This window comes from Uncinocarpus reesii, genomic scaffold (assembly GCF_000003515.1).
Source record: "Uncinocarpus reesii 1704 scaffold_2 genomic scaffold, whole genome shotgun sequence".
Lineage (NCBI taxonomy): Eukaryota > Fungi > Ascomycota > Eurotiomycetes > Onygenales > Onygenaceae > Uncinocarpus > Uncinocarpus reesii.
In genome coordinates this window covers 1,820,332-1,846,550 of record NW_003052499.1, presented here as the reverse complement: position 1 = coordinate 1,846,550, position 26,219 = coordinate 1,820,332, and the positions used below count along the sequence as shown (strand labels likewise).

The window sequence follows — 26,219 nt, the reverse complement described above, 5'->3', positions numbered from 1 at the left end:
TTCTTTCCCTTGGAATGTGGAAGAATGGGGTGCGAGAATCGACCGAGATGGGATGCCCTGATCACAGACGATGCCACCTTTCCTTTCCTCGGACTGACAGCTGTGAGTGGGGCAGGGCTCGCGTGGATCGAGCGGCGTGGGGGACGCCTCCCCCCCGGTCCCAGGAGCTTTGACCGTCACGGAGGATTAAGAGCCAGCCAGAAGCAATCATGGCCGGTTGGGTCTCTGGGCTGCATCCGAGTTGTATAGTAGCGGTTAGTATTTCAATGGACTCATCATTATTGCCATGCTCCCAGGGGCTCATCCCGTTTCTCATTGACAAACACCTATTGTTATTCTCGTGATAATTGGTCCTTGCATGGCTACATGGCTGAACGAGGCGTCTGGTCTTCATTCTCGGATGCTTTTTGGGATTCGATAGGATATGAGATTCGTTCGTAACATTTCATTATTGGATATACTCGTTCACAAGAACTCGACTACAACTAATTATATCACCCTTGATCTGTACCCCGGGAGCCAAGTCCATCCATTTCCACCAAACAGAAGAGCCATTGACCGCCAATGGATACCAAGGCTAGAGGTAAATCCACAAACAAAATCGCCTAGTGGTTAACTTTACAAAGAGTTCTCAAAGTCAACCAGCTCCTGGAACTGTTCCGCATACATCCTCTGTTCATCGTCTGTTGGTCGTGGAAGTGGTTTTCTGGCGTAACCGCCATAGCCACAATGGGCCATCATTGCAGATTTGAGGCCAACAACACCGCTCTGAATAGCAGCCCAGTCCCCTCTTGCCAGGATCTCCTGGGTCCTCTGTGCCTCCGCCATCTTCCCCTGACGGAAGAGCTGTTCAACTCGAACACAGGTTGCGGGTGCTAGGTTGGCGATACCGCCAATAATACCATCACCACCACCGATCAAAGTTTGAAGCGTGAAATCGCCAGATCCGCCAAAGCATAAGAAGCTAGGAGCGGACGATCTGTCTGAAGAGCCAGATGCGCCTTGGTGCTGTGCCGCGACAACTCGGTTTAGTTTCCCTGTGTTTCCGCAAGTAAACTTGCAGCCGGCAATATTGGGATGCTTGCTCAGGGTGATCAGAGTATCAGAGTCTAGGTCGAGCCCGCCGGCAACAGGTGGGTAATTGTAGATGACAATGGGGATTGGCGAGGCGTCCGCCACGTCTTGGAAATATTCGACCACCGAATCTGAAGTGAATAAGGTATGATAGTAAGACGCCGTTAGCACCAAAGCGCAATCGGCACCGGCTCTGTAGGCCTCCTGGCATCGTTTGATGGTCTCTCTCGTCGAGCTTGCGCTGCATCCGGCCATCAGGGGCATCGATAAAAAGCCTGCGTCGTTTAATGCTTTTCTCGTCGTCCGAATAACGTCACTCCGTTCGTCGTCGGATAAGTGTACGGCTTCGCCGTTGGAGCCGTGGACAGTGAGTCCAGTAACCCCGGCTTGTGCAAGCCTCACCGCATGTTTGGCAACGGTTGAGAGATCAAGGTCTTCCGTGGTTGGATCAAAGAAACAAATCGTAGGCACGTAAATTCCCGGGACGAGGGGATTTAGCGTGCGATCGCCTGCGGCGTTTGTTCGCTTCATAGTTTCCATATGCCTTGGGCCCATGGTGGTGGCTGCGTGCTTCCGGGTATATAAAGACAAAGAAGATGGGAATAATGCGGAATGGAGTAAGAAAAAGATTCACAATAGGTCAGGAATCGATCAATTTATATACCAGACACCGCTGGGTTGGAGAATCCTTTGTCCCTTTAGAAAAAGAAAGGAGCTGGTAGATATGGAGAAACGACAGCGAGTACGAGGACAACCGAGTAGTCGAACAAAAATAGGCCCGGGCTCAGCGCCAGGTGTCAGTATGGCCAAATAGGGCGTCCTTGGGTGGGATGGTGGTCGCATTGATAGGAGGGGGAGTGTTCTCAGGGCTCCCTCCATCGCGTTCAAAGGGTCAGATGGAAGCAATAGTTCCACGGGAGTTGGGTGGAGAGCTGTCCCACCGACCAGATAGTCTGGTGGAGCCGCCACCCAGGTAGCTAGCGGCTTGGCACTGCCGCGCTCGGACCAGCCATAGCCCCTGTATCCATGGCTTATGTCATCGTGTAATTCGATTACCCGGTCCTCTTCAGCCTTATCAGCATATCCTCGCCCAACGCCCGTCGTATTCTTCCGGCCGTGGCTATTGTTTTTGAGTGCCATGATTGCAAATTTGCCTTGGACTGCGGAATAGAAGGCTGTAGCTTCAACCAGAGTCAGCTAAAAGCCGGGATTCGGGTAAATACTGATGGTGATTCGAGGAAGGACGAAGCTATCAGAAGGCGGCCATTTTCCAGCATCAGTAGTCGCCTTTTGGTTTCACTTGAGCCCTGGCGGCCTTGCCAACGCTACTGCTAGTTTCCCCAATTGACGGAACGCTGGATCTCTCGCGCGTTCGTCTCCTGTGGAAGGAGCGACTGGGTCGTCAAGCGAGTTCGCCCTTCGGGTGGCGTATCTTCAGCCGCAAACTTACCTTTTAACTGTGGATATGCTGGAAAAGAAAAAACACTTATCAGGAATCGGCTGCAGCCTTCATCTGCCATGTCAAAATCGACTGGGAGGACTCTGGTCTTTGCTGACCTGTCGAGCTCGAGTTGGCTATTTGGGGAATAGAAGCCTCGTTGATAGATGCTGCCACTGCCGCCAATGGCGAAACGCTGGAGCGGAGCCTTGCTTGGACATACGGGGTGGTTCTGGGCGATGCGTCTAACAACGCTTTTGGAAAACGGGGGCCTGAATTTGGTTACCAATCTGCCCGGGCAGCCATTTAAGCTCTGCCATTTGCGTATGATCCATCATGATAGGACAAGGAAGGAAATTGGTGCCCTGTCCGCCAACACGACCTATGCATATCTTTGGGATAAGCCAAACGATCCCTGGCTAACAAGAGCTGATGGAGAGAAGCTGCTTTGCGGGTCAACTGATTCGGATGAATTGTTACCCAGCCCGGCAATTAATAATGTCGAATAACATTAACAATTTGGGTTGGACGTCGCTTCCCCGCCCTGTCAATGCCAAGGCACCAGCCACGTGGTGGGAAAGCTAATTTGCTCACAGGAACGGAAGTTTGTTATTAATAGTTTACAGCGCGGGCGAGAGGCGTGGGGGTCGGTGGTTACAGAAGCCAAGCCCGAACGATGGAGGGGTAAAGGAAGGGAAGCCGTGGAGGCTCGCGAGTCCAACATTCGGGATATGCTGAACAACTGGCAAACTGCAGATTGAGCTGTGCTATTGCCCATCAGCTATCATCGACTATTTGCCTTTCTTGATTCTGAGCTTTGCATCTTCACTTACTTGAAGGGGAGCACCGCAGAAAATCATGTCCGGCGTCAAGTTCTACCCGAATGCCTCACCGAACGACCTCCAAACCCAGTATGTTGGCCGCTTCCTCCAAGATATTGACGGGCCCGCTGCCATCATTGACGTCGCCGTCGCCCGCCAGAACTGCCAGATCATGCTAGATGCCGCAGACAAGCTTGGCGTGCTTTTCCGTTCTCATGTGAAGACACACAAGGTCTGTCCTATATCCGATTCCCGCCATCATGTTTCTTTTGCTCTGGCTGTCTTTTCTTTTTTATGTCTGCCGTGCTTGGCTATGTTGAAATGTTTGCCTCTGTCTCGTGAAGCGATTCTCGGGTACGTGCTGACACTGGAGTGCAGACAACCGAACTTACTCGCTTACAAGTCGGTGACAAAGCTGATATTGTCCGTCTCGTAGTATCCACACTGGCAGAGGCAGAGCAGTTGCAGCCGTATCTAGAAGAATGCAGAAAAAGCGGAAAATCAGTTGACGTCTGCCGTTCTCCCCTGAACCAGTAGACCAATGAGGTGCTAAAGGCTGCTTTAGGTGATCTACGGTCTGCCAGTCCAGCCGTCAAGCTTCCCGCGCTTGGCTGGGCTTGGTACATCATTGGGCGAATGGAGTATCACAGTCTTGGTGGATTCTCTGTATATCCTCCCGTTTCTCTCCCGATACCGGGAACTCACCGGATATGCCCTCGGAGTTTTTGTTAAATTGGACACCGGATACAGCCGTGCCGGAGTTTCACCAGATTCTCCCCAATTTAGGGAATTACTGGAAGCCATATACAAAATGGAAAAGGAGGAGCCCACCACGATTAATTTACGTGGGTTTTATAGCCACATGGGTCACAGTTATAGTTCGGATACCACGTCAGAAGCATTGGACTATCTGACGATGGAAATCGAGCGTTGCGAGACTGCTGCCGTCCAGGCGTCAGACCTATGGAAAGGCTCGGGGAGACGCTTCATTATCGCGGTAGGAGCAACTCCAACAACTACCTCAGCTCAAAATCTGGCTTGCCTTGAAGTCATGTCGTCGGCTGAAAAAAAGGTTAAAGAGCTGATCCAAAGGGTCCAACAAACGTATGACATTGAACTCCATGCAGGCGCATACGTCACTTTGGATTTGCAGCAGCTGGCTGCACACGCACGCCCAGCACAAAACCATCTTTCATTCGACAATATTGCTTTGACCGTGATTGCAGAGGTTGCCAGTCTTTATCCCCACCGCGAGAAGCCGGAGGCTCTCATAGCATGTGGCTCACTTTGCATGGGCCGCGAGCCATGCAGGAGCTATCCCGGATGGGGAGTCATGACTCCATGGCTGCACAACCGGGGCAAGGAGGGATCACAGGAAAAAGTTGGGTGGTATGACCCAGAAGGAGACAGAACAGGGTGGATGATCGATCGTCTGAGCCAGGAACACGGTATTCTGCGGTGGCAGGGCCCCCTTGACAAGATGCGAAAACTGGAAGTCGGAGAGAAAGTGAGATTGTGGCCGAATCATTGCTGCATTTGCGCAGCGGGATTCGGCTATTTTCTTGTGGTGGATTCGAGCCGCGAGGGAACTGAAAAGGATAGAATCATTGATGTCTGGCAGAGCTGGAGAGGATGGTAATGCCTGAAGAACAAGGGCCACTGTTTCCAAGGTTCTAGTCTTGTGCCCTGTAAATAGAAATATCAGCCAATTCTTCCGCCGTCTGCTGTTCCTCTTCAACACCACCTTGGCTGTGATGTCAAGGAGTGTTCTCCATTATCAATATCAAACAACAACGCCAAGTCGAGACTCCATAGAGAGCAAAGAATACTGTTTCATCGCCCCTTTCCCCGCACGTAATAAAGTTCACCGAGGATACAGTTAAGGTTGGCCGGTGCGGGGAGATGAGTTCCGTGCCTTGGTAATTGCCATGGTTCCCCAAGCCTCGACCAGCACGATACGAAGGGAAGAATGTAAAAATGCGAACGGATAATATTGCAATTGAAAAGCCGGTTGATCGCAGAGTTGCAAGTTTCCAATCGGGTCAGGTTCAGATAGTGAACTATTACTCCGCAGCCTGCGCCATTCAATAGGACCATCCCAGCTTTGAGCATCACGAGAATGGCTCAGAACATGAATTTCGATCTCCCTCAGGATCTAACCGAGTACATTGGTTCTCTTGATAAATTTATCAAGGACACGATACTACCGTTGCAGCATTCCAATGATAACAACCGGTTCTTCGACCACCGCAGAGAACACTCACGGACGGATTGGGACAATGGCGGTTTGCCGCGAAAAGAATGGGAGGAGCTTCTCGGTATGTTTTCCATCGGAGAGTTTTTGAGGTGCAAAATGCAACCTTAGATCGCGAGTCTAACGTGCGATGTGACACAGTGCAAGCTCGATCTTTAGCCGACAAGGCGGGTTTTTACCGCTTTGCCCTCCCTAAAATATACGGAGGACAAGCTAAACCAACCACAAACCTATGGATGTGCGCAATTCGATACCACCTATCTTCCCATCCCATCTACGGCGGCGGCGTCTCGCTGGCAAATGACTTGCAAAATGAGCACAGCGTGGTGGGTAACTTCCCAGACGTGCTCATGCTCCATCATTTTGGAAACGAAGAGCAACGCCAGGCGCACATTGCTGCAAGGTTACAAGGTCGATTTCGCGCAACGTTTGGATTGACGGAGCCCAAGCACGGAAGCGATGCCACATTCATGGAAACTAAAGCCCGTCCCGCTCGTGGAGAATATCCACCAGGCTCCGGAGCAATGGTTGACGGATTCATCCTCGACGGGGCAAAGAAATGGCAAACCGGTGCGCATCATTGCACTCATATGATTATCTTTGCACGTACTTCGGGCAAGTCGGGTTCATCGCGCGGGATCACTGCATTTTTAGTCCCAAAAGGCACTCCTGGCGTCGAGGTCGTTAGCTATGAATGGACGTTTAACATGCCTACCGATCATGCCACAATTGCCGTGAACTCTGCATTTGTCCCGCGGTCCGCTGTTCTAGGTGAAGTAGACGCGGGCCTCGCCATTGCGCAGACGTTTGTTCACGAGAATAGAATCCGCCAAGCAGCATCCTCTTGCGGCGCAGCAAAATTCTGCCTTGATCGGTCAATCGAGTATGCTCGTTCCAGGAACGTTTTTGGAAAAGCGTTGGCAGATAACCAAGCAATTCAATTCCAAGTGGTTGAGCTCATGACTCAAGTAGAGATGTTACGGCTTCTCATTCTTCGAACTGGCTGGGAAATGGACAAGATAGTCGCAGAATGTGGAGGTCAAACCGATAAACCTGTTGCACCCGGGGGCAAGAAGCCATGGGTTGAAATTGAAAAAAGACTGAGCGATAAAGTCGCGATGTGCAATTACTGGGCAAATCGTCTCTGTTGTCAAGCAGCTGACCGAGCCATGCAGGTATTTCTCACTTGAGTTTTTTGTCCCCATCTCTCTCATGTATGACGCTTTCTGGAAAGGGTCCACTGAATTGATGTTTGATGCGTAGATCCACGGTGGTAATGGCTACTCCCGGCACCAGCCTTTCGAGCATATCTACCGACATTTTCGACGATATCGTATTACCGAAGGATCCGAGGAGATCCAAATGCGTAAAATCGCGGCGTACATTTTCGGTTTTTCGGGGCCGAAAAGAGTGGAGTTCGAAGATCAGAAGTCGAAACTTTAGGTGAGTCGACAATTGGTTGGGAAAACGAAGGACAGTCCGATGGATTTGTAAATAGTTATCGCCTCGTTGAGAGATCACAATATTGCCATCGTATTGCTCATGCTCCGTAAGAACCAAGTATTTCTCCAAAAGACCAGTTCAGGGCATGAAGCCGGTGTGAAGCGCAGCAATTGATATGTAGCACGTGATATCGCGGCGGTTTCGCGCCCTTCCTCAACACGGGGCTGACGCGTTCCAGGACACGTTGTGGAGAAGAACGCAAAGCTCTGGGATATTCTGTTCACCGGCAACGAACTTGTGACTCATGATATCGTATTATTTGTCAGCTGAGAGTCAGTCAAGAGTCCGCTTGATACGCCTCAGAAATGCCCTATTTAACAGGTGCTGGAGGCCGCATGGCCAAATGCAATTTTCCATCGAGAGTGAAATGACAGGTTTATGCAATTTGATAAAAGCATGACGACTTCGAACCCCCTCAACGCGCGAGCCATCTATCTCCGGTCACTCCACAACCCCAGTGACCCACTCGTCCTCTGTAACGTCTACGATGGCGCCACCACCCGTATCGTGCTTGAACACGGCGGTGCCAAAGCGCTTGCGACAAGCAGCTATGCCGTTGCGGCAGTCAGAGGCAAGCGAGATGAAGACCTCAATCCCGACATGCTGATTACCGCCGCCCGAGATATCAACGCTGTGATCCACGAACACGAAGCTTCACCGAAGAATACTGTTGGCCAGTCCGTTACGATCCCGCTCTCAATCGATATGCGCGATGGCTGGGGCTCCGAACTGGAAACCGTCGTTTCAGGGCTTATTAGTGCGGGCGTCGTTGGATGTAATCTTGAGGACGAGGATGCTGTGACCGGCAAATTAATGACCTGCGACGAGGCAGCTGCGCGCGTGCAGAGGGTCATGAAGGAAGCTGCAAGGCTTGATGTTCCCGATTTTGTCGTGAATGCTCGAACGGATGTGTTGGGCCATGGCGGAACGATTGATGATGCGATCCAGAGAGGTAAAGCGTATCTCGAGGCTGGGGCTACTTGCGTTTTTGTTTGGGGTGGCCTGGCGGGTCGAGGTGTCTCCAGGGAGGAAGTGCTGAATCTGGTCAAAGCGTTTGATGGGCGATTGAATGTCAGATTGAAGACTGGCCCAAGCTACTTAACGATTTCAGAACTGAGGAAGATGGGCGTTGCTCGTATCAGTTTGGGTAAGGAATTGCACGATATCGCCATGGCTGCGTATAACACCACTGTTGGTCACCTGCTAGGCTAAAGATCCATATCAAACGATTATACGCGACGACTTCGAGATGAGTTGATATGCTAACTTGAGGAGCTGCTACAGTAGCTGATGCAAATAAACATTTAGCTAAGACGCCGTGAGGGCTCTTCCTCGACTTATAAAATGAATTACAATCCATATGTTATTTATGATCCAATCCTACGTGAATATAATTCAAAATACAAGTTATCTTCACAAGAAAAAAGGGAAACATCAGGCAAGTAATCCTGCCCTTCTGAAGCACCTACCAATGGAATCAACCATTCACTTAAAAGATTGCAATTGCATTAGCATGGGAGCTTACACCAGCTAGAATTCACAATCGTTAGCGATTTACCTCGAGCGTGTAAAGCTCAATAGACGAGGGAGCTTACCAGGGACATTGGCTGGAGCACTTGTCATGAAGAAAAACCAACGGTTGGTCTCGCGGCATTTGGCAGCAAGCCTCTCGAGATCCCACATTTCGCCCAACGGCATTCCCCAGAGAGCCAAAATATACTCGTGGAGATAATATTCTTTTGGGGTTGGCCATCTTTCGAAAGAGGGCGCATCACCCACCACGGCGGCAAAATAGGCGTCATGAAGCCAGTCAATGACGGCCTCCTCCTGAGCAATTCCGGCAAATCTCTGTTCATCTGCCTCACCTATCGCGTGACGCCGAAGGGCGAGACTTCTGCGTTCTTCGGGTGTACGCGAATTATATGCATCCACGAAACCAGACCGGATCATCAAAATATCGCCAACTTTGATATCACCGCCCTGCGCCTCCGGACGGATATCGATCCCTTGGGCTTTGCCACACTTATAGAGGTCGTCGAATGTGATGGCGTGGGAGGTGTAAGGGTCGTACTTCATACCGTTGGCATTGGCATATGCCCAATAATCCAGAAGCACACCGCGTCCAGCAATGCCGTGATCAGCCCAGTGATGAATACTGCAGTTCTCGTTTGACTCCGGGCCGAGGATGTCCTTCCCCTTGGTCTGAAATCATTCCAATTAGGATCGTTTGAGCTACACACATTTGGCGTGGGAGTCTTACCCCGTTATAAAATGTCTCGGTTGCCATGTGGGCGAACTAAATCCCGTTTAATTGTTAGCATCGTGGCTATTTCCGGAGAGGCTAGAAACCGAGTGTATTTCGATTGACATACATGTCTAAAGCCATCCCACTGGGTTCCGCTCTGAGTATTAAGCTCATACTTGTCGTCGTACGCGATATTCTCATGGAGACACTTGATGGTGTGCACAAATTTTTCTCGGCCAAATGCTGGAGTTTCCGGAACATTAAGGGGTAGGCTTTTCCCCAACATCAGCAAATTTTATCCAGCTATCATTAACGGGTGAAAAGGATTTCTTACTTGAGAGGTACCATTTCTCCGGTCTTTATCTCGGCAGCAGCAGCTTTGACGCGGGTTGGGGTGAGAAGGTTAAGCCTTCCGAGCTGAAAGCGATATCAATATGTGAGCAACATGAGAACACTGGGACAACTCACATAGTCATCTTTCCCCCAAACCCAAGCAGCACCTTCGGGAGCCCCTGGGATAGAAGGCAAATTCTTGCGTGTGGGTAGCTTGGTGTTGTCTGGATGCCAGGGGAGCTCGTTGGCAGACTTGGAGCCACCCATGAAGGTAGTGACCTGAGCAAGTCTATCTTTGAGAGAAGACATGATAGCTATCTATTTGTTCCGGAATCTGCGAGGAAAAGTGGATGGGAAAAGAGACATACAAGAGAGCGAAGCATAGCAGGCCGCATCTCGAATAGGATTGGGGGGCCCTGATACATATAGCAGTTCGGCAACCTGCCTGACACATTTGTTCGAAGCCAGGTATTCCGTGACCCCCGCATTTCACTGTCTGTTAACTAGGTAGCGATGAGTTTAAGGTGGAACTCCCGGTTAGGAATTGGAGTCCATACCGAAGCGGAGTCGATATAGCTGTTTTCAGACCGGAATGGTACCGTGATCCTTCGATCCCAGATGGGGACGCATCACGAACGGGGAGACATCAATCGGTCAGTTCTCTGTTTAGACGAGCCAGCGGTCCATGCATCTCTACTGAGAAAACACGAAAGGGCTGGAGAACATTCCCTTGGAAGGCGGCCATATCGGCCTCAATTGTGGATAGCAGTAATAGGGCTTCTACCCGAGGTATGAAGTTTGCCACCAGGCCATAAGTACTCCATTAAAATGAGGTCGTGGGCCATGTCATTATTGGACTCGGGAGCTACCAAGTTATCGGGTATTACTGAGCTTTCAAATTAGTTAACTAGGTTTGGTGTTTGGAGCTCGGACTTCGGGGATGCTCCCAACAGCAATTCGGTAACGATATCAAGAGGTTCGCCATCATGAAGAAGAAACAATCGAAGCTATACCATGCCATAATTCTATGGGCATGTCAATACAGATAAATGGCTCTTACCATTACGGACAATGAACGACCGGCCTCTTGTCTGATATCCATGCACAACCTGCCACGGACAGAACTACTCACAAGCTCTGTTGACTCGTACCGAGAAATTTAACCCTATTCTCCTGAAACTGACTTTCTCTGGATCCTAACTGGCTCCCCATAAGCGACGCGGAACCTTCTAGCTCCGTAAAATGAAACCCCGCAGGACGGTTAGCTTACCTCGGCATGATAGCTATGGCAACTAATTGCAATTCACTGGCTGGGAAGCAGTCAGGCGAATAGGACTTTATGACCGACGATAGAACTAGAACATGTCATAGGATGGCTCGTTGTTGCATTGTCGCTTCTAATAGGTTGATTGTGAAGCAACGGCGACCCCCAAGCTAAGGAAGAGATCAAATTTGCCATTGACGCATCTACATATTATGGTAGTATCTCGATACCCCTGGTACATACATCGCAAAATATCTCCCTTGTGTTGGGTTGGCAATACTATTCTGCCTTTATGTCTGTGGCACGCTTCTCTGACAGGCCCCCTTCGAGATGACTCGTGCCTTTCACAGAGTAGACACCGGCATCACTCTGCGCAGCATCGTCCAATATCACCGGCGGGCCCTTGAATACCTTGCGCGCGCGCACAAAATACCATATGACGCTGATTGCTGCAAAGCCCGCAAACACAACGCTGGCATAGTTCATGGTTGACGGTGTAACCGGAAGTGAGACCGGCATACAAAACAGGGCAATAGCCAAGCAGATCCACAGGACTGTCGCAATGTTAATAGCGTATCCAAATCTGCCCAGCGAAAACGAGGCGTCCTTCACCATTTTTCGTCGACGAACAACGGAGATCAGGATGGGTAGGCCGTATGAAGTCGATAGACAAATGGTTGCCACGCCAGTGAACGAATTAAAAGCCGCTGACGATCCGAAATAGATCAATCCCAACAGGCAATCGACAAGCGTTGACAGCACGATGCCCATCAAAGGGACATCAAGCCTATGATTCACTTTTCGCCAGATTCTCGAGGCAGGGATAGCGCCATCGCGCGCAAACGCATACGTGCATCGACTAGCTGCCGTTAGTGCTCCGATCCCGGCAAAAATCTGAATTCCGAAAATCAAGAAAAGCATGCCGAAGCCACCGGAGGCAGATCCGGTGACAATTTTAAACAGGAGGCCAATCGGTTGCCCGCTTGCCACGGCACGAAGGATTTCCACTGGCGGAAGGACGAAAAGGATGGTGATCAGGTATGCCAAACCCGTTATCCCGGCCGCGACGACGGAAAGAACAATTGCCTTGGGAACTTCGCGGTGAGGATTCTGGGTCTCTTCACACATGGCTGCTACCATTCCATAGCCGGTCAGAGTATAGGCTGGTTGGAGCAAACCAACAAAGAACGCCCATCCCGAAGGCCTGCGAGAAATGTCAGCATAAGGCTCATTAGTGTCAGGGTCAACCCGGGGTGGGACAATATTACCAGCCACTAGCGGAAGCATCGTAGTGGGTGAAGACGAACTTTGCGCTTCTTCGCGTATCTGCCATCGTCAACAAGGTTACCATGATGATGATAACACTTGTGCCCGTCCAATATATGCAGATTTTGTTGATGAGATCCAAGAACCGAGAGCCGAATATGTTTACTAACGCGCATACGAGCATCAGTGCCCAAAAGGTAAGGATCGTTTGCCATTCATTCGGCACATAGTCCTCGTTCCACAATGTTATAGCGCTCAGGATCAACTGTGCACCGCCGAAATTGATGCTCAACGTCACGGTCCAGTTTCCGACGAGCGTCAACCAGCCGTCAATAAAGGACATCATTGGTGCCCATTCTCTCGTTGACAGCATGGCACTCCAATAGTATACGCCGCCCGCGGTGGGATACACTGAACAAATTTCAGCCAAAGACGCAGCGATGGCAATTGAAATCATGGTTACGAGGACCCATCCCCAAATAATTGTCACAGATTGACCGTCGGTTAATGTGATATAGAGTGTCGTGCTCAACCCGTATGGTGCAGCGATAATTGCAAACGACCTAAAGAAGAATAAACAAATCAGTAAGTGGATATATGTGAGGCAGAAGAGATAGGGAGGGATGTTGCCCACAGTCCTAAAACGCTCAACATGCTCAGATTTCGAGGCAGTTCGCTCTTGTAGCCCATTTTAGCGAGAGCCGCATCGGCATTGGCGTCTGCCGACGTGCTCTGCGCCTTCGGATCATCCTCCGCTGTAGTATCTCGCCGCATTGTGATTGCGTATTCCTTCAACGATCGCGAAAAGTGAGGACGCTTTTGAGTAGGAGAACCAAGATCTGAACAAAATGACGAAAAAGCTCTCGTTTCTGTTAAGCTCCCTTGGACCCTGTCACCGCACTGACTAGGACCAGGAACTGAGAGCTTCGAGCAACTCTCAACCCAGCAGGGCGAGATCGTCTTAAGGATTTATTTTTGATCAAGCTCGGAGCCCAGAGCTGTTGCGGGGATTATCCGGGGAACCATGGGCAAAAACGAGGAAGAGGGGGAGGGCGTGCCCAGCATGCGCTCATGGCATGATGGGAAGTACCATCTCGTATTCCCTGGGAGATCAGGGTCTGGGCTACCGCCAAACGCTGACCCAGATAGAGCATTCAAGCCTTGTTCCTCGTTCAGATAGCGAATTTTTGGGGCTCGTGGAGCCTGGGGGGCAAGACAAGCCTTGCCTCTGCAAACCAGCTGTTTGAACTACACGAAGAATTGTGGATACTGCCTGGCTAACTTCTCTAACTAACAGTTAACTAACTCTCTCGCCTGGAGATGAGCGTTGCGCTCCGCTCCCTGCCATGACAGACGTGTGCTGCATTATTGAGATTCTGGTTCAAGGTATAACTAGCAGTCGTGATGTTGGCTCAGTCTATTGCTAACTCAGCCAAAAATCAGTTAAGCTTAAACCTTCAACCAGCCTTTGGATTCGCAACGCGAGACATGCAGCCAGATAAGGGCGGTTGGTGACTCGCTGATCTGCGGGGTCAGCCGGCGCCATGCAGGGCCGAAGCACATGTCAAACTGTCGCCCAGTGAAGGCCAATGTGTGAAGCATGGGATTCTGATGGTATTCTGGGGCTGTTTGGATAACCAACTGCTAGCCTTTGCTAGCATGGCTAAATGTGTCAATATGACTATAGGTAATCCACTGACACATAGACGTATACAAACATAACCAGCCTTATTTATTATAGGTTAAAGATATGACCCCGAGACTATGACTAACGTTCTACTTGCGTTTAGAAAGGAAGGTCAATGCGCCTGCAACGAGCGCATTCGTCCCAGTCCGAAGCGTTGGCTGCACCACCGGGGCAAAGAAGGCAGAGTGGTTGACTGGAATGTCTTCTGACAGCCTTCCTTTCTTCTCTGCCTCATCCCAGACGTCGACTTCCGTGCATCCAACGAACCAGAAGCAACAAGGTTTCCCGATCGAAGTCCCAAGAACCGTGAAATCTTCACTCGCATTGGATGTCGGCCATTGCGGATCGAAATTTGGCGAAAATAGCGCAAAGGTACCCTGCAGCTTCTCCGTCACCGCCTGATCGTTGATCGTCAGAGGGAACTTAAGAGTGGTTTCAACTTGAGGATCCTGCAGGGCACCACTGGCCTGGCCTTCTGCTTTTATAATTCGATCAATGGACGAGAGAACTCTGCTCCTGGTGCCCTCATCCCTGCTCCTCACGTTTAGTAGCATTTCAGCCTTTTCAGGAATAATATTTGCCGCATGTCCAGCGTTCAGACTACCAACTGTCACGACAGCAAATTCCTGGGCGACGTCAATTTCGCGGCTGACAATGGTCTGTAGCCGCATCACCGTGCTTGCAGCCATCACTATTGGATCAATCGTCCGATTGGGCATCGAGGCATGGCCCCCTCGCCCGGTGAATGTGACTTTCAAGCAGTCTGATGCTGCCATCATCGTCCCGGGTTTCATTCCAAAGCGGCCGGCTCGCTGTGGCAGTATATGCTGGCCGAGTAGGACATCTGGTTTCGGGACCTTATCATATAGACCGTCGTCAACCATGCGACTAGCACCATTCCCCAATTCTTCAGCAGGCTGGTAGATGATGACCAGAGTCCCCGACCAGTCTCTCTTTGAGGAAATTAACACCTCAATCGCAGCAAGGAGGCATGTCATATGCATATCGTGCCCACAAGCGTGCATGGTGGCCTTTTCAACTCCATCAGTCTCGTCTTTCACAATAGTCTTACTCGCATAGGGAAGGTTGGTTTGCTCTTTGACTGGCAGGCCATCTAGTTCGGAGCGTAAAAGAATGGTTTTACCATCGCCATTACGGTAGACTGCCCCAATGCCGGTACCGCCGATGTTCTCGTGCACCTCAAGGTCGGGAATAGCGCGGAGTTTCGAAGCAATTGTTTTCGCAGTATTGTACTCTTGATGCGATAGTTCCGGATGGGCGTGGAGGTACTTGTAAAGGTCCTCGTAGGGCTCAAAATTGACAGGATGCCGACTGATAAGCTGTCCAATTTCCTCAGGAGTGAACTCAGACATGGTTGTCCTTCAAATAGCTATCCCAAAATGTAGTATACAAAAGGTTTGGAATCTGCAAGTTTCCAATTGGGATTCCGATTGCCAATCGGGATGGATCACGCTTATAATGAAATGTCACAGCCCTCTTTGTCTTGATATCCACGCTTATCGGCGCAGCTTCAAGGGCGTGACTGGATGGTGATGCCGATAAAGCAGCTTCAACCCCGCGTTGACAAGTTGCGATTGCCGATCGTATCGGCCCGGCGGAGCTCCGAAATAAAGTTAACTCCGGCACGGAGTAATAAATTATGTAAGCTGATTGTATTACGGCTAACTATATATGGAATAGGGCATAGAGCTTAATTCAACATCAACATTCGAGAGCATCAGTATGACAACTTCATCCATCCGAATAACAGCAGCTTGAATCCTCATGGAAGCTGGCTTGCTGCAAGCTTGTCTAACGCTTTTCTAAGGCGCTCGTTGGGCGGTGTGCTTCTGTACCAGTGATCCCGCCGCGAGATCAGCGGGTTGGCCCGCGCCCACTTCTCGACATTCGCGAGTATCTTTGCTCGATTGAGCCTGAAATGCGTTTTGACAATATCTCCCCATACCCCATTTAGTTTCTGCGGCTGCTCTAGCCATGACAACATTCCGTATTCGATCGTCAAAGGCTGGGTTCTCTGGATAGTCGTTTGTGCCGCTCTATCTGCTCTCGCACCGACCCAGTCCGTGTTTGCCGGTTCATTCCTGAAGGGATCTTCCGTGAAAATCATGGCTTGAATGCTGATCAGCACAGAGAGAATGGTGGATTTTCCGGGTTGCCATTGCGCGGCAGCGTCGCCTTCTTTCCATGTTCCTAAAAGTGACAGGCAAACTAGTTTCCCATGTTAGCTCTCGCGTTGTTGTTAGCAGGGGATGCGCTCTGTTCCGGCACGGACCTTTACCATCTCCATGGAGGTTTGGATTAAGACTTCCTCTGTACTCCCTCGCGGTACGACACGACATCACAGGTGGTTTTTGCGGATACGTTTCTCTGCAAAACAAATCGAAGCTACCATACCATTACTATGGTTAAAGAACACTTTAAAAAACGGAGCAAGGGGATTACTTACTCGAAAAGCCCATATCCGTATGGGCTATCCGGCGGGCCCATGACGAGGCATCTCATTATATCCGGGCGACTCTCGCTCACTTTGACGAATATTCCAACAGGAAGCGAGGTTGCCATATTGGCAAGTTCGGCCAGCAAGCGCTTCATCCGGCCTGGCGGGGAATATGCCATGCGGGATGCGACCGCACTAAACGTATGGCCTCTAGTCAGAATACTCTCATCTCTCGTAACGCAATGGTTTTGGTGGTAGGCCTGATATTGGTCCACCGATTGAGCGTTATTTTCGCATTGGACATTGCCTGCGGCTATTGCTGCGTATACAGCGGCTATTTCTTTGCAAATATCAAGCATTTCCTTTCCTCCTCTCGAGGTCAGATCCTCACTCTCCTTGGTGCTTAGCACGATATCGCTTTGTTTAGCCAACTTTTGCAGTTTCTCAGCTACTGAAGGTATGGTTTCTCCTAAACTCAAAGCCTGTCCAGCTCCATTCAGTCCTGAACCTGATCTTAGAGTAAGGGCCTCTAACCCAGGGGTCTTTTGTTTATGATGACGAGGTGTTTGAAGCAGAACGATCAACTCGGGATGATCCCCCAGCTTTCGTACAAATTGAAACGCGGCCATGTACACTTCCGTACGCGAAGTGATGTCTTCAAGAGAGTCGTTGCGCAACAGTTCCGCTAATTTGTCAATCAGCATACTGAGCTGGAACATTCCTCGAAGCTCGGGCGGCAAATTTTTATTGTTGTTGCTAGGTATCATTGTTCTCACAGCTTGCAAAATTGTTGCCAAGAAGCTATCGATCTTTGAATCGGAGCTGCGGAATCGGAGGGGACCTGCACGTCCTCCATAAAAAGCCGTCGCCCAAGGGTTGGCCTGGCCGTCATCCGCGTAACCAACACCTCTTGAATCGTTCGTGCCTGTTCTCCCTCTTCTCGACAGATGTCGCTGCTGGTACGGGTCCTCGGAGTTCGAACTGGATGCCTGTATCTCCAGTTCAATTTCATCGTACCTGGCCAGTAGCACCCACATCCCAAACGTTCTTCCGTGGCGGCAGCATGTGTTTATATAATATCCATTGACTTGCTGAAGCTGATTAGATCTGCTTGGTAGGTTCCCGCAACCAAGGCATGTGAGGGTTTGACAATTAGGGCAGGTAGCAGCACAAATACACGCTCCATACTGGGGTTGATGCGCATTCTGAGCCCAGCGACCTATCCAGCTATTTGCTGAAAACCTGTCTATCAAAGGCGTGCTGCAAAAATGACACTTTGTCGCCATACGTGCTGCGATAAATTGTTGAACAGCCTTGATACTTTGTTCGATATCTGTAGGGTATGCCCTGGGCTGCGAAACATGGGTATTTGAAGGCCCTCCTTGCGTGTGCGTGTGGTGATTAGGCTGAGGAACTGGTCCGTTTCTGGCTTCATAACGCTCGTGTCGACTTTGACTCTTTCTGCGATAGAATGACATGACGGCGACGTAACATATATAACCTTGATAGCAACCCTTGATTAGTTACTCGGTTCTGTTCGTTGACGATGAGGCTGATGCTTTGATTCGGCGTTGGAGATATGTAAGGATAGAGATTGGGGAATTCTAGATTCTGACAGCAGCTTAAATGCTCGAAATACAGCGTCTCCGAGTAGTACGGTCATCAACAAGCGTGAATAGGATAAATATGCAACATTATTCATTAACGTTCCTCTCGTGACACGATGGCTGTCTTTGAGCCGTCGGTTATGACCTTGGTGACCATCTTCCCCTATATATTCTGTTTGACAATGATCATTATAGTACCCTTCATTCTAAAACTCCAGTATAGTCTTGGGCTTCAGTAACCATAGTGGTGAAAGATGTTTCCCACGATTCAGTGACTGCTATATTCCGGGCGAATTACGAAAGCCAGGATTCTTGCAATTCCAACCCCATAATAAAGCAGCATCTCAAATGATCTTCAATTTGTCTTTTGATACTTCAAAGCTGCTATAAAGAGTAAAAGGATTTATTAAGTGTCGGGAAATGTAAAATCCCTCCACTGTGCCTTAAGAAACAGGCGCTTGATTTTCTACCATCCCCACTTGCTCTATCGCCTTAATCGGAGGTTTATATCCTCAAAGACGGTGATAACGAGGAAATGAGGGGTAAAGAAAAAAAGCAGTAAGATTAACAACCAAGGGCCCCGATACAAATTGGACAAGATGCTTATTTAGATTGGGTCAACGGGGTGGAATGCAAGCGCAGATATGGGTAATGGGCTTTTTAAATATCAGGTGCCGCCACTTATGGCCTGAATCGGTGACAATGTAAGGATCGAAGAGGTAAAAGGAGTGAAGAGGGATGATTACATCAAACAAGGCATAATGCCACCCAATATGTGTAAGAGCAGTTGATACATGAAGAAAACAAAAACGGCATGTACACGCAAAACACGCAGTAAAATTTTAGGTTTCTGTACTAGAGCCCGTAATGAAACGTGGCTAGGCTTAGCCCATAGACTTTTTCTCTATATGTGGCCGTAGGGTAAAACTGGTATATACCGAATTGACCAGTATACGATGCAGAAGTGGTGTGGTTCGCATACGGTAGACTTCCGCTTCGTAAACGGCGTTTCTGGCAAGAGTCTCATAGCGGCACTTTGCTCAAGGGGCTCTAGCAGGCTAAGTGACTAGTCGAATAACAGGAAGCGATCAGAATCGAGAATCGCATGGTATGTAAAAAGGCAGGAAAACGCTTTTCTGAAAGTCTTTTGTCGTAGAATCGTCATAAATGTTTCTTTTGAAGTCGTTAACAAGGTCATCACGTGGACATATGTATCCGATTAAGAAAGCCGCTATAAAGCCCATAGGACACCAGAGTTTCTATCGCACCATGCAATGGGATGACCGCAAGGGTGAAAGAAGAAGGACAAGATTTGCGCCGTTGAATTGGAAGGATTCGAATATCCATATCAGATATTGGAGGATCGTCGTGTAGCGGCAATTCCATTGACTGTGGTTGAACACATCGAGGAATTAGATTGACCAGTCAGAAGGTTACTGGCGATAAGCAAAAAGAGGTCTATGGGCTAGGATTAGGAAACAGTTCGTCCGTCCCGTCGAAGCCAAAACCAGCCATGTCCATCGAATGCAACGAACCGGGGCCCCGCTCAAAATCCATATCAGATGAAGGATAGTCATGACCAGCCGGCGGCAAATGAGGGCCAAAAAACGGACGATGTTCATCATTATGGGACGGAGTATCCCCGTCATTCCATGGGACACTTCTTTGCCAGAAGCGTTGATTGGTTTGCTGGTCACCAAATAGGTCGTGATGATCTTGAAAGTGTCTGGGAAGCAAAGACGATTCGTGTTCTACATGTGCAGAAAAGTCCTGTGGTGACTGATATTGTATCGCAGTCCTGCTAAAGCTTGAAGCTGGCGAATCGGCATGTAACGTCATGTCGAAAACCGATAGGTGGTGGGGGTCAATGTTCATAACATCCATAGAAATTGTAGTATTCGGGTTTTCCAGTCCCGAAACTTGACTCATTTCTAAACCTGGAGCGATGGGAATGTCCACATCGTCCTTTCTCGACGAAGTGACGCCACCACAGGCTTGGATAACCTTTTCCTTGTCTTCTTGTGATAGTTTCGAAAAGAAATCAGCAGCTGAGTGCTCCTTTTGTGCCAAGCGCTGAGGGCCTAACCCATACTCTCTAATTGCATACTCCGAGAACCCGAATCCAGGTGCGTACGGCGAGTTATACACAGCATCAGGCTGACGTCGTGAGGCATCGAAGCTTCCCCACAACCCAACACTGGATGAAGGAAGATGAGTTTCTTTGACAGTTTGGCGTTCATGTAGTTTGCCAACTTTCGAATCGTTTCCATTGATCTTTTGAGCCAAATCCACAATGGCAAAGCGAAGCATCCGTAAAAGATGATCGACTTCATCTGCCTCCATATTCAACGGCTGCAAGGGGAGCAAGCCATTACTCGATCTGGGTCGAATCATAGACTCAACCATAGCTTTCTTCAACTTTTCGATTCCATTCTTTGGTATTGCTGAACTGCTTTCACCCAGAAGGAGTTGGGCAACAAAATCGGGGTCAACGATGGTATATCCGGCCCCAGAGTTGGCGTGTTCTGTGATTGAAACGATAAGACGGCGAGCTGTCATGAACTGCATACCTTTGGCATCATTAAAGTTTCGAGCCGGTATATTCGAGGCAGGAAGAGGTTGGGATTGTGTGGTGACGACGGGCCGTGTGAGTGTGCTCATGACTGGGGTGGTAGCGGGTAGCCCCGGATGATACTTGGGTTGTTTCGTAGAGAAGGCGTGAGGATGAGATATGGTTGCCGCGGTAGCTCGCAATGATTTCACACTTTCAAGGAAATTGGACCTGGGATTATGAACAAGGCCCGCTGGGTTGTCGGTGTATTGTGCACGGCATTCAGTGGAAGTTCTCCCAAGATAATACCAGATTTGCTCTGGTTTGAAAATATCGACTCGTGCTGCGTGTGGATTGAAAGGAGGCTTGACGCAAGAGAACTCGGCCCACTGGTAAGGTAACCATGGATCACCGAAGGGTGTACCATGGGAAGGAATGGTCGAGGCTAAATCCTTCCTAGCCTCCGGTTTACGAGCCAGATGGGCTGGAAGTGGTTTTATACCAGGCGGAAGTGGAAGGAAGCTAGATTTCTTCACAATTAATATCCAGCGATACGGTAATTCGATCACATCGCTGTATAAAAGTTAGAATCATAATGTTGAGGTTGAAAATGAGAGATACTCACCCCCGCGGTAGCACTTTGAGCAGCAAGGCACGCTCTTCCGGTCGGTTTTCAAGGACAACCGCGCCATTGATTTCCTTGTCAGCTTGGAATTGCACCAAATCTCCAGAGCGTAACCGTTTGGCCGTTTCTGTCAGTTTAAAATCCATATCCATAGCCTCCGGCGATTGAGATCCTAGTCTTTTTGGGCGATGGTACTTGCATTTGAGATCGACCCCCGGAACTGTGTATTCGCATCCATCGTCTGCTGTAACGGATATTTCACCGAACTCGACCTGTACACCAGCTAGCAACGCACATGTTGGGTGATATGCTCTGGCACATTTCCCGTACATGCATTGAAAACAGGCCCCTTTCACTTCACGACAAAACAAACATTTCAAGCCCATTCTCGCTTTTGGTATCTTGTCAATATCACATACGATTTCCTTACCAGACTCATCTTTGAGAATGGAAGTTTCGTCGATGTAGAGTGCACACCTTCGGTGGGCATGATACAAGCCATCTTCAGTAGGAAGAAGTTCCTCATAGTCAAGGTTATTAGGGCATAAAATGCAAGGGATCTTCCTTGGTCCTTCTAGGTGTAATTTGACGCGCTTAGTTTTGGATTCGCTATTATCATGTTTCCGTTTCTTGCGGGAGGCAGACTTTTCAGGAACACTGCGAGGAGGTGTGAGTAGGTCAGAAGCACCCTCAAGTTGATCATCCAGCTCGTCATAATACTCAGGAGTGGCCTCTCCACGCAGCTTTCTCTCGATTTCTCGGATGTCGATCCACACACTATCTGATTCACAATTGCATTTCTTTGCAACGCGTGCGTAGTCGAGCCATTGTTCTGTTGCAAAGTTTACAGATTCGGCGCAGTTATACCCCAAGTTGAACCCGGAATGATATCCATAAGGATAAGTAATAACAAATTCACGCTCGTAATGCACCATTTTATTGACAGTAATGCCATATTGGGATTTGAGAAGCGAAGGAGAGATCAAGTAAGTTTTGTGGCGTAGGAATTGATCACAATTTTTTGAGTCCGTTGGCCAAATACCTAGGGCCATTAGCAGGGATTATATTGCCCGTCAAGCGAACACTCACTTTTCATGGCGGCTTCGAATCTAGGGAGATCCTCTTGAGAAATGCTATACCACTGTTTCGGAGCACCAAAATGGATAAAGTTAATACTGTAAAGGTCGACATCCTCCAGATGCCAGGCAAATGTGGCCTTCCACATCCCCAGGTAGAGATACGCGGTATTCACTCCGGGGACCTTCTGGCCAAGGATATCTAGCAGGTTTGGTAGTTTGGCAACATTCCAGGAAGTCACAGAGTCATCAAAAAGGGATCCCGGCATATCTGCGCCGTACATGGGGTTGTTGTACATGAGGGATTTCCAGTAGGCGGTCTCTAGTTCTTCACAGCGCTCCGCGGTGTAATCTTCATTTCCAGAGAGGTGGTAATCAAAGTCCTTGAAGGCTTCTTCATCGACAAAATCCATTGCATCGCCGCGATTGTACTTGCGTCGTGCAGTAACGGATTTAGGCTGTCTGCCTTTTGGTTTTGGCGCCGGTAAGGACTCTCCATCGCTCAGTTCCTCGGATTTTGGCTCCACTGGATTGGACTGTGGGGATACTGGCGTGGGTGGGCCCTCCAGTTTCCTCTCGCCAAATCCGTCAGCTATTTTCTCTGGCTCAACAGGTTTGGGATTGGCAGGTCCAGGCTTGCGCTTTTGTGAGTCGGACCTGGCGGTCTGACCTCTTGTGCCGCCCCGTGCAGGCTTTTCTTGAACCCGCCGCCGTTCACCACGGCGAGCCGGCGGTTGATGGCTTGTCTCCTCGCACAACGCCTTCCCATTGAGGAAGATTATAAGACCGTTGTTTTCCAATATTCGCCTGCGTATAGGTTCCATGGGAGCCATGAAATTCCTGCATGATAGGATTTTTGACACGAATGGTTCTGACGGCCTCGTCCAACGCTGGAAGGGCATCCAACCTGTTTACTCATTAGCAAACAGTCTGGGCAAGAATCCTCTGGTAGGGGACGAGTAAAGAGTGATGGGAAAAGCCAGAGTTTGCCCGTTGTCACGGCATGGCATTGGTTCCTCCAAGGAGATGGTAGAGTATGAATGGGTCGGACAGTCGAGGCATGAAAGGAGCAATCATGTAGTCCCTTCAAACGGAGGGGCCATATGTGTATCGGCATGTAGGGAGGTGCGAGACGCGGACTTCCATGATATCAACTGAAGGTGTTCATGTCACTTACCATTCCTGAGGTGGAATCACCTTAACCACGCCGGATCTCATGCCGTATTTATTAACTTTACGAATGAAAGCTTGAAAATCGCGGAATTGATCCATATTCTATTCAGTAGCGAAGTAGTTTGTTAGTCCCGATAGCTCTTTAGAAGGGGAAGCAGCAGATAGATTTTTTTAAAAATGTCAAGATTGTTGTTTCATCGAATTGGAGTCGAGAGGGCTTGCCGCTGGCACAAGGACAAGTACTCACTGGCCTGAATACTGGAATCTTCCCACCACCGTAATAGTGATCTGGCTGGATGTCATCGTCGTCGACAGAGGCAGAATCGAGTCCCATGTCGGATCCACGAGGGGAATCAGCACAAGGGGACGGTTTCTCTCCGTCGGCGCTTGCGGGAGGCGTCATGGAGGCAGGATCGCCGATGAGGACTGGGTGCTGCGTTTCCATTGTCGGGAGGGCACTGCGTCTTGTTGCCGTCGTCTCGTAGCGACCGCTGACCAACGGCAGAGGTCCCAGCGGTCGTGGGATAGAGGGGGGGAAGGAAACACAGGCGGATGGGTAGAGGCGGGTAATTCACGAGGCAGGCGGGTCGAAAAAACGAGCCCGCTTGCAGTCGAGGGTGGGAGGCAGGAAGAAAACTTCTCTCAGACGGTGATCAGAGCTCTCCTGCGAGGAGAGCGAGGGAGGTCGCTGGAGGGGAATGGAGTTGGATGATGCCGTTCGCTCCTAACCGCAAGTCCTGACTGGGCACAGATGAGGTACCAGAAGCGGATCGAGCCCAGCGCTAAACCAAACACGGTAAGTCCGGTTGCTCGAGACGAAAGGCTGCAGGATCAGAGATTCACAGGGATGGACGCGGATTGGGCATGAATGTGGGAAACGGCGAGGCTGCCAGAGAGCAATTGAGGGCGCTCCCGCAGCACGAGCAGGAGGCATGCAGCAGATGCGAATTGAGGGCCGGGAGAGCGAGGGAGAAGATGGTGTTGCTCGTCAGAGACTCGAATCGAGGGAATTTTGTTTGAGGTGTTTGGACCCTGTCACGTGTGCCCGCTACTCGCTTTTTTCCGGTGAAAAATCGCCGGGAGAAAAAGTGACCTGATTTTGCAGCAGGGAAGCAGATATACCACCGAGTGCTGGGGATTTACACTCCTCTGTACTCCGTACGCCGTTAAGTTTTCATCCCTGAGATTTGGTGTCTGCAGGATTGTAGCTCTTAGGCAAACCGTGGATAGTTACCGGAACGGCTACTTAATCAACTAGTTATCTGGACGGGTAATTAATTTCCTCAAACTACTCTGGATTCGCACTTCTTCTTCTCGCAAAACAGCGTCGGTGGCTCTGATGCAGCAGAGATGAGAATATGAGCTTATCAATCCAGCCATGGCGAGACCCAAGGCCAAAAATGCTTCTTTTCAGGGGCCCCAGTATAAGGCCGGCAGCTCGATCATCGGTGTGCATTTGGCCTCATTATTCCTCCTGATCCTGGCTCAAGCAACGATTCAACAGCAACAGGAATCATAATAACACACCAGAGTAATATCCAGCTGTTGGCTGAAGCAAAGCGATTGATGTCGACTGAGATGGCCGACTTGATAAGAACCAAGCTCCTCGTTAGTGAAGGAGGCCTCCGCTTGGGTGCGGGGCAGGGTTTACTGGCTCTGTGATCGCTCCGGCGTACTCCATCACTGCTACTCACTCTGTCTCATGGGGACCTTTTCGATTTCCTATCAACATCAATCCATCATTTGTCTCCCTCACTCTTTCTGTTGCCATTTTCCGGCACCATTTTCAGATGCCTGTCCATCATCAACAGCGCCATCCGTGACCATTGGTAGCCTGCCATCGTCCACCCTCGTTTGAGCCTCGCGATTGGACTTATTATCCCACACCAGGGTTGACCATTGGCGCACCGCACCCAACAGCCTGCTGAGTTACATCCGCCTTCTTTAATCTCCCTTTCGAACCAGAACCTCGACCCGCCCCTGCCTGCCTGGCGACTTCGTATCGCGGCTAGACCCGTCGCCTGTCCCCTAGGCGACACAGTACCAGTTGTCAAAATTCTCCAAACCCCGTCCATACGCATGATTCGATGACTATTCCATCGTTTATTTGGCTTGTGTAGTTACCTAGAACCTCTCTGGTATGGCCACTGTATTTGTTTTGCACTTGTGTTCGTCGTGATACTGAGATCTTTTTTGCCTTGAGAAGTGGCCTCACAACCGTGGAGAATTCGAAAATTTGCATCTCAAGTAAAGCGGCATTTTCCCTCTCCTTGGAGGGTTAGCTGGCGCAGACAACCTATAAATCCGAGTGATGGCATACCCCCAACGTCCTCCACCTCAGCGTCCTCCTCCAAGACAATATTCTAACCGACCACCGCCCCCGCCGAATAATGGATGGCAGGCCCATGCCCAAGGAGGATACAACAACAACTACGGCTCTCAGAACGACGGTTATGATGATTACGATGGATATCAGTATAGAGACCAGGGAGGATACCCCGTGTGGGATGAGTATGGACAATATGATGCACGGTATCAACAGCAACCATCGAGGGGTTCACCGTACGGCTATCAGCAACCCAGCTACCAAAATCCCCAACGGGAACGTCCACAGCCTGTGCAGAACAAGCCTTTGAATCGACCGCCACCACTCCGTAAACCTCCGCACGAAGGTAGGTGGTTTACGCCCCAACTTATTGTCAAACACTGACGCTCAAATTTGCGCTCGAAGGCATTGATCCAGGACCCAGGATCCGCGACTTTGACAACAGAGCATTTGATAGTCTTTTCCCGGGTTTCCCTGCCGAGAAACCAGGGAAATTCCCTTCGAATTGGGGGGTGGAA

The 26,219-nt window shown here is 49.8% G+C and overlaps 8 protein-coding genes across 8 annotated transcripts; 2 read left to right on the top strand and 6 right to left on the bottom strand.

The window, feature by feature from the left end:
- Nucleotides 1-618: 618 nt before the first annotated feature.
- On the bottom strand, nt 619-1,629 carry UREG_03604 (uncharacterized protein; the record flags this gene model as incomplete). The annotated part of the gene is made up of 1 exon (XM_002544041.1): nt 619-1,629. The coding sequence occupies one exon, from the start codon at nt 1,627-1,629 to the stop codon at nt 619-621; it is 1,011 nt and encodes a 336-aa protein (XP_002544087.1).
- Nucleotides 1,630-3,370: 1,741 nt separating this feature from the next.
- Nucleotides 3,371-4,944, top strand: UREG_03603 (uncharacterized protein; the record flags this gene model as incomplete). Its single annotated transcript, XM_002544040.1, has 4 exons — nt 3,371-3,565; nt 3,712-3,756; nt 3,899-4,840; nt 4,936-4,944. 4 exons carry the CDS (start codon nt 3,371-3,373, stop codon nt 4,942-4,944), a joined length of 1,191 nt encoding a protein of 396 aa, XP_002544086.1.
- Nucleotides 4,945-5,452: 508 nt separating this feature from the next.
- Nucleotides 5,453-7,030, top strand: UREG_03602 (acyl-CoA dehydrogenase; the record flags this gene model as incomplete). Its single annotated transcript, XM_002544039.1, has 3 exons — nt 5,453-5,651; nt 5,729-6,762; nt 6,851-7,030. The coding sequence occupies 3 exons, from the start codon at nt 5,453-5,455 to the stop codon at nt 7,028-7,030; spliced, it is 1,413 nt and encodes a 470-aa protein (XP_002544085.1).
- A 1,549-nt stretch (nt 7,031-8,579) lies between these two features.
- Nucleotides 8,580-9,977, bottom strand: UREG_03601 (uncharacterized protein; the record flags this gene model as incomplete). The annotated part of the gene is made up of 6 exons (XM_002544038.1): nt 8,580-8,620; nt 8,686-9,292; nt 9,351-9,386; nt 9,463-9,607; nt 9,670-9,752; nt 9,804-9,977. 6 exons carry the CDS (start codon nt 9,975-9,977, stop codon nt 8,580-8,582), a joined length of 1,086 nt encoding a protein of 361 aa, XP_002544084.1.
- A 1,234-nt stretch (nt 9,978-11,211) lies between these two features.
- UREG_03600 (uncharacterized protein) lies at nt 11,212-12,972 on the bottom strand (the record flags this gene model as incomplete). The annotated part of the gene is made up of 3 exons (XM_002544037.1): nt 11,212-12,136; nt 12,201-12,761; nt 12,833-12,972. The coding sequence occupies 3 exons, from the start codon at nt 12,970-12,972 to the stop codon at nt 11,212-11,214; spliced, it is 1,626 nt and encodes a 541-aa protein (XP_002544083.1).
- Nucleotides 12,973-13,974: 1,002 nt separating this feature from the next.
- Nucleotides 13,975-15,258, bottom strand: UREG_03599 (metal-dependent amidase/aminoacylase/carboxypeptidase; the record flags this gene model as incomplete). The annotated part of the gene is made up of 1 exon (XM_002544036.1): nt 13,975-15,258. The coding sequence occupies one exon, from the start codon at nt 15,256-15,258 to the stop codon at nt 13,975-13,977; it is 1,284 nt and encodes a 427-aa protein (XP_002544082.1).
- Nucleotides 15,259-15,981: 723 nt separating this feature from the next.
- UREG_03598 (uncharacterized protein) lies at nt 15,982-17,821 on the bottom strand (the record flags this gene model as incomplete). Its single annotated transcript, XM_002544035.1, has 3 exons — nt 15,982-16,114; nt 16,353-17,430; nt 17,632-17,821. 3 exons carry the CDS (start codon nt 17,819-17,821, stop codon nt 15,982-15,984), a joined length of 1,401 nt encoding a protein of 466 aa, XP_002544081.1.
- A 1,587-nt stretch (nt 17,822-19,408) lies between these two features.
- Nucleotides 19,409-23,820, bottom strand: UREG_03597 (uncharacterized protein; the record flags this gene model as incomplete). The annotated part of the gene is made up of 6 exons (XM_002544034.1): nt 19,409-21,074; nt 21,127-21,398; nt 21,546-21,958; nt 22,216-23,042; nt 23,380-23,477; nt 23,623-23,820. 6 exons carry the CDS (start codon nt 23,818-23,820, stop codon nt 19,409-19,411), a joined length of 3,474 nt encoding a protein of 1,157 aa, XP_002544080.1.
- Between the last annotated feature and the right edge of the window lie 2,399 nt (nt 23,821-26,219).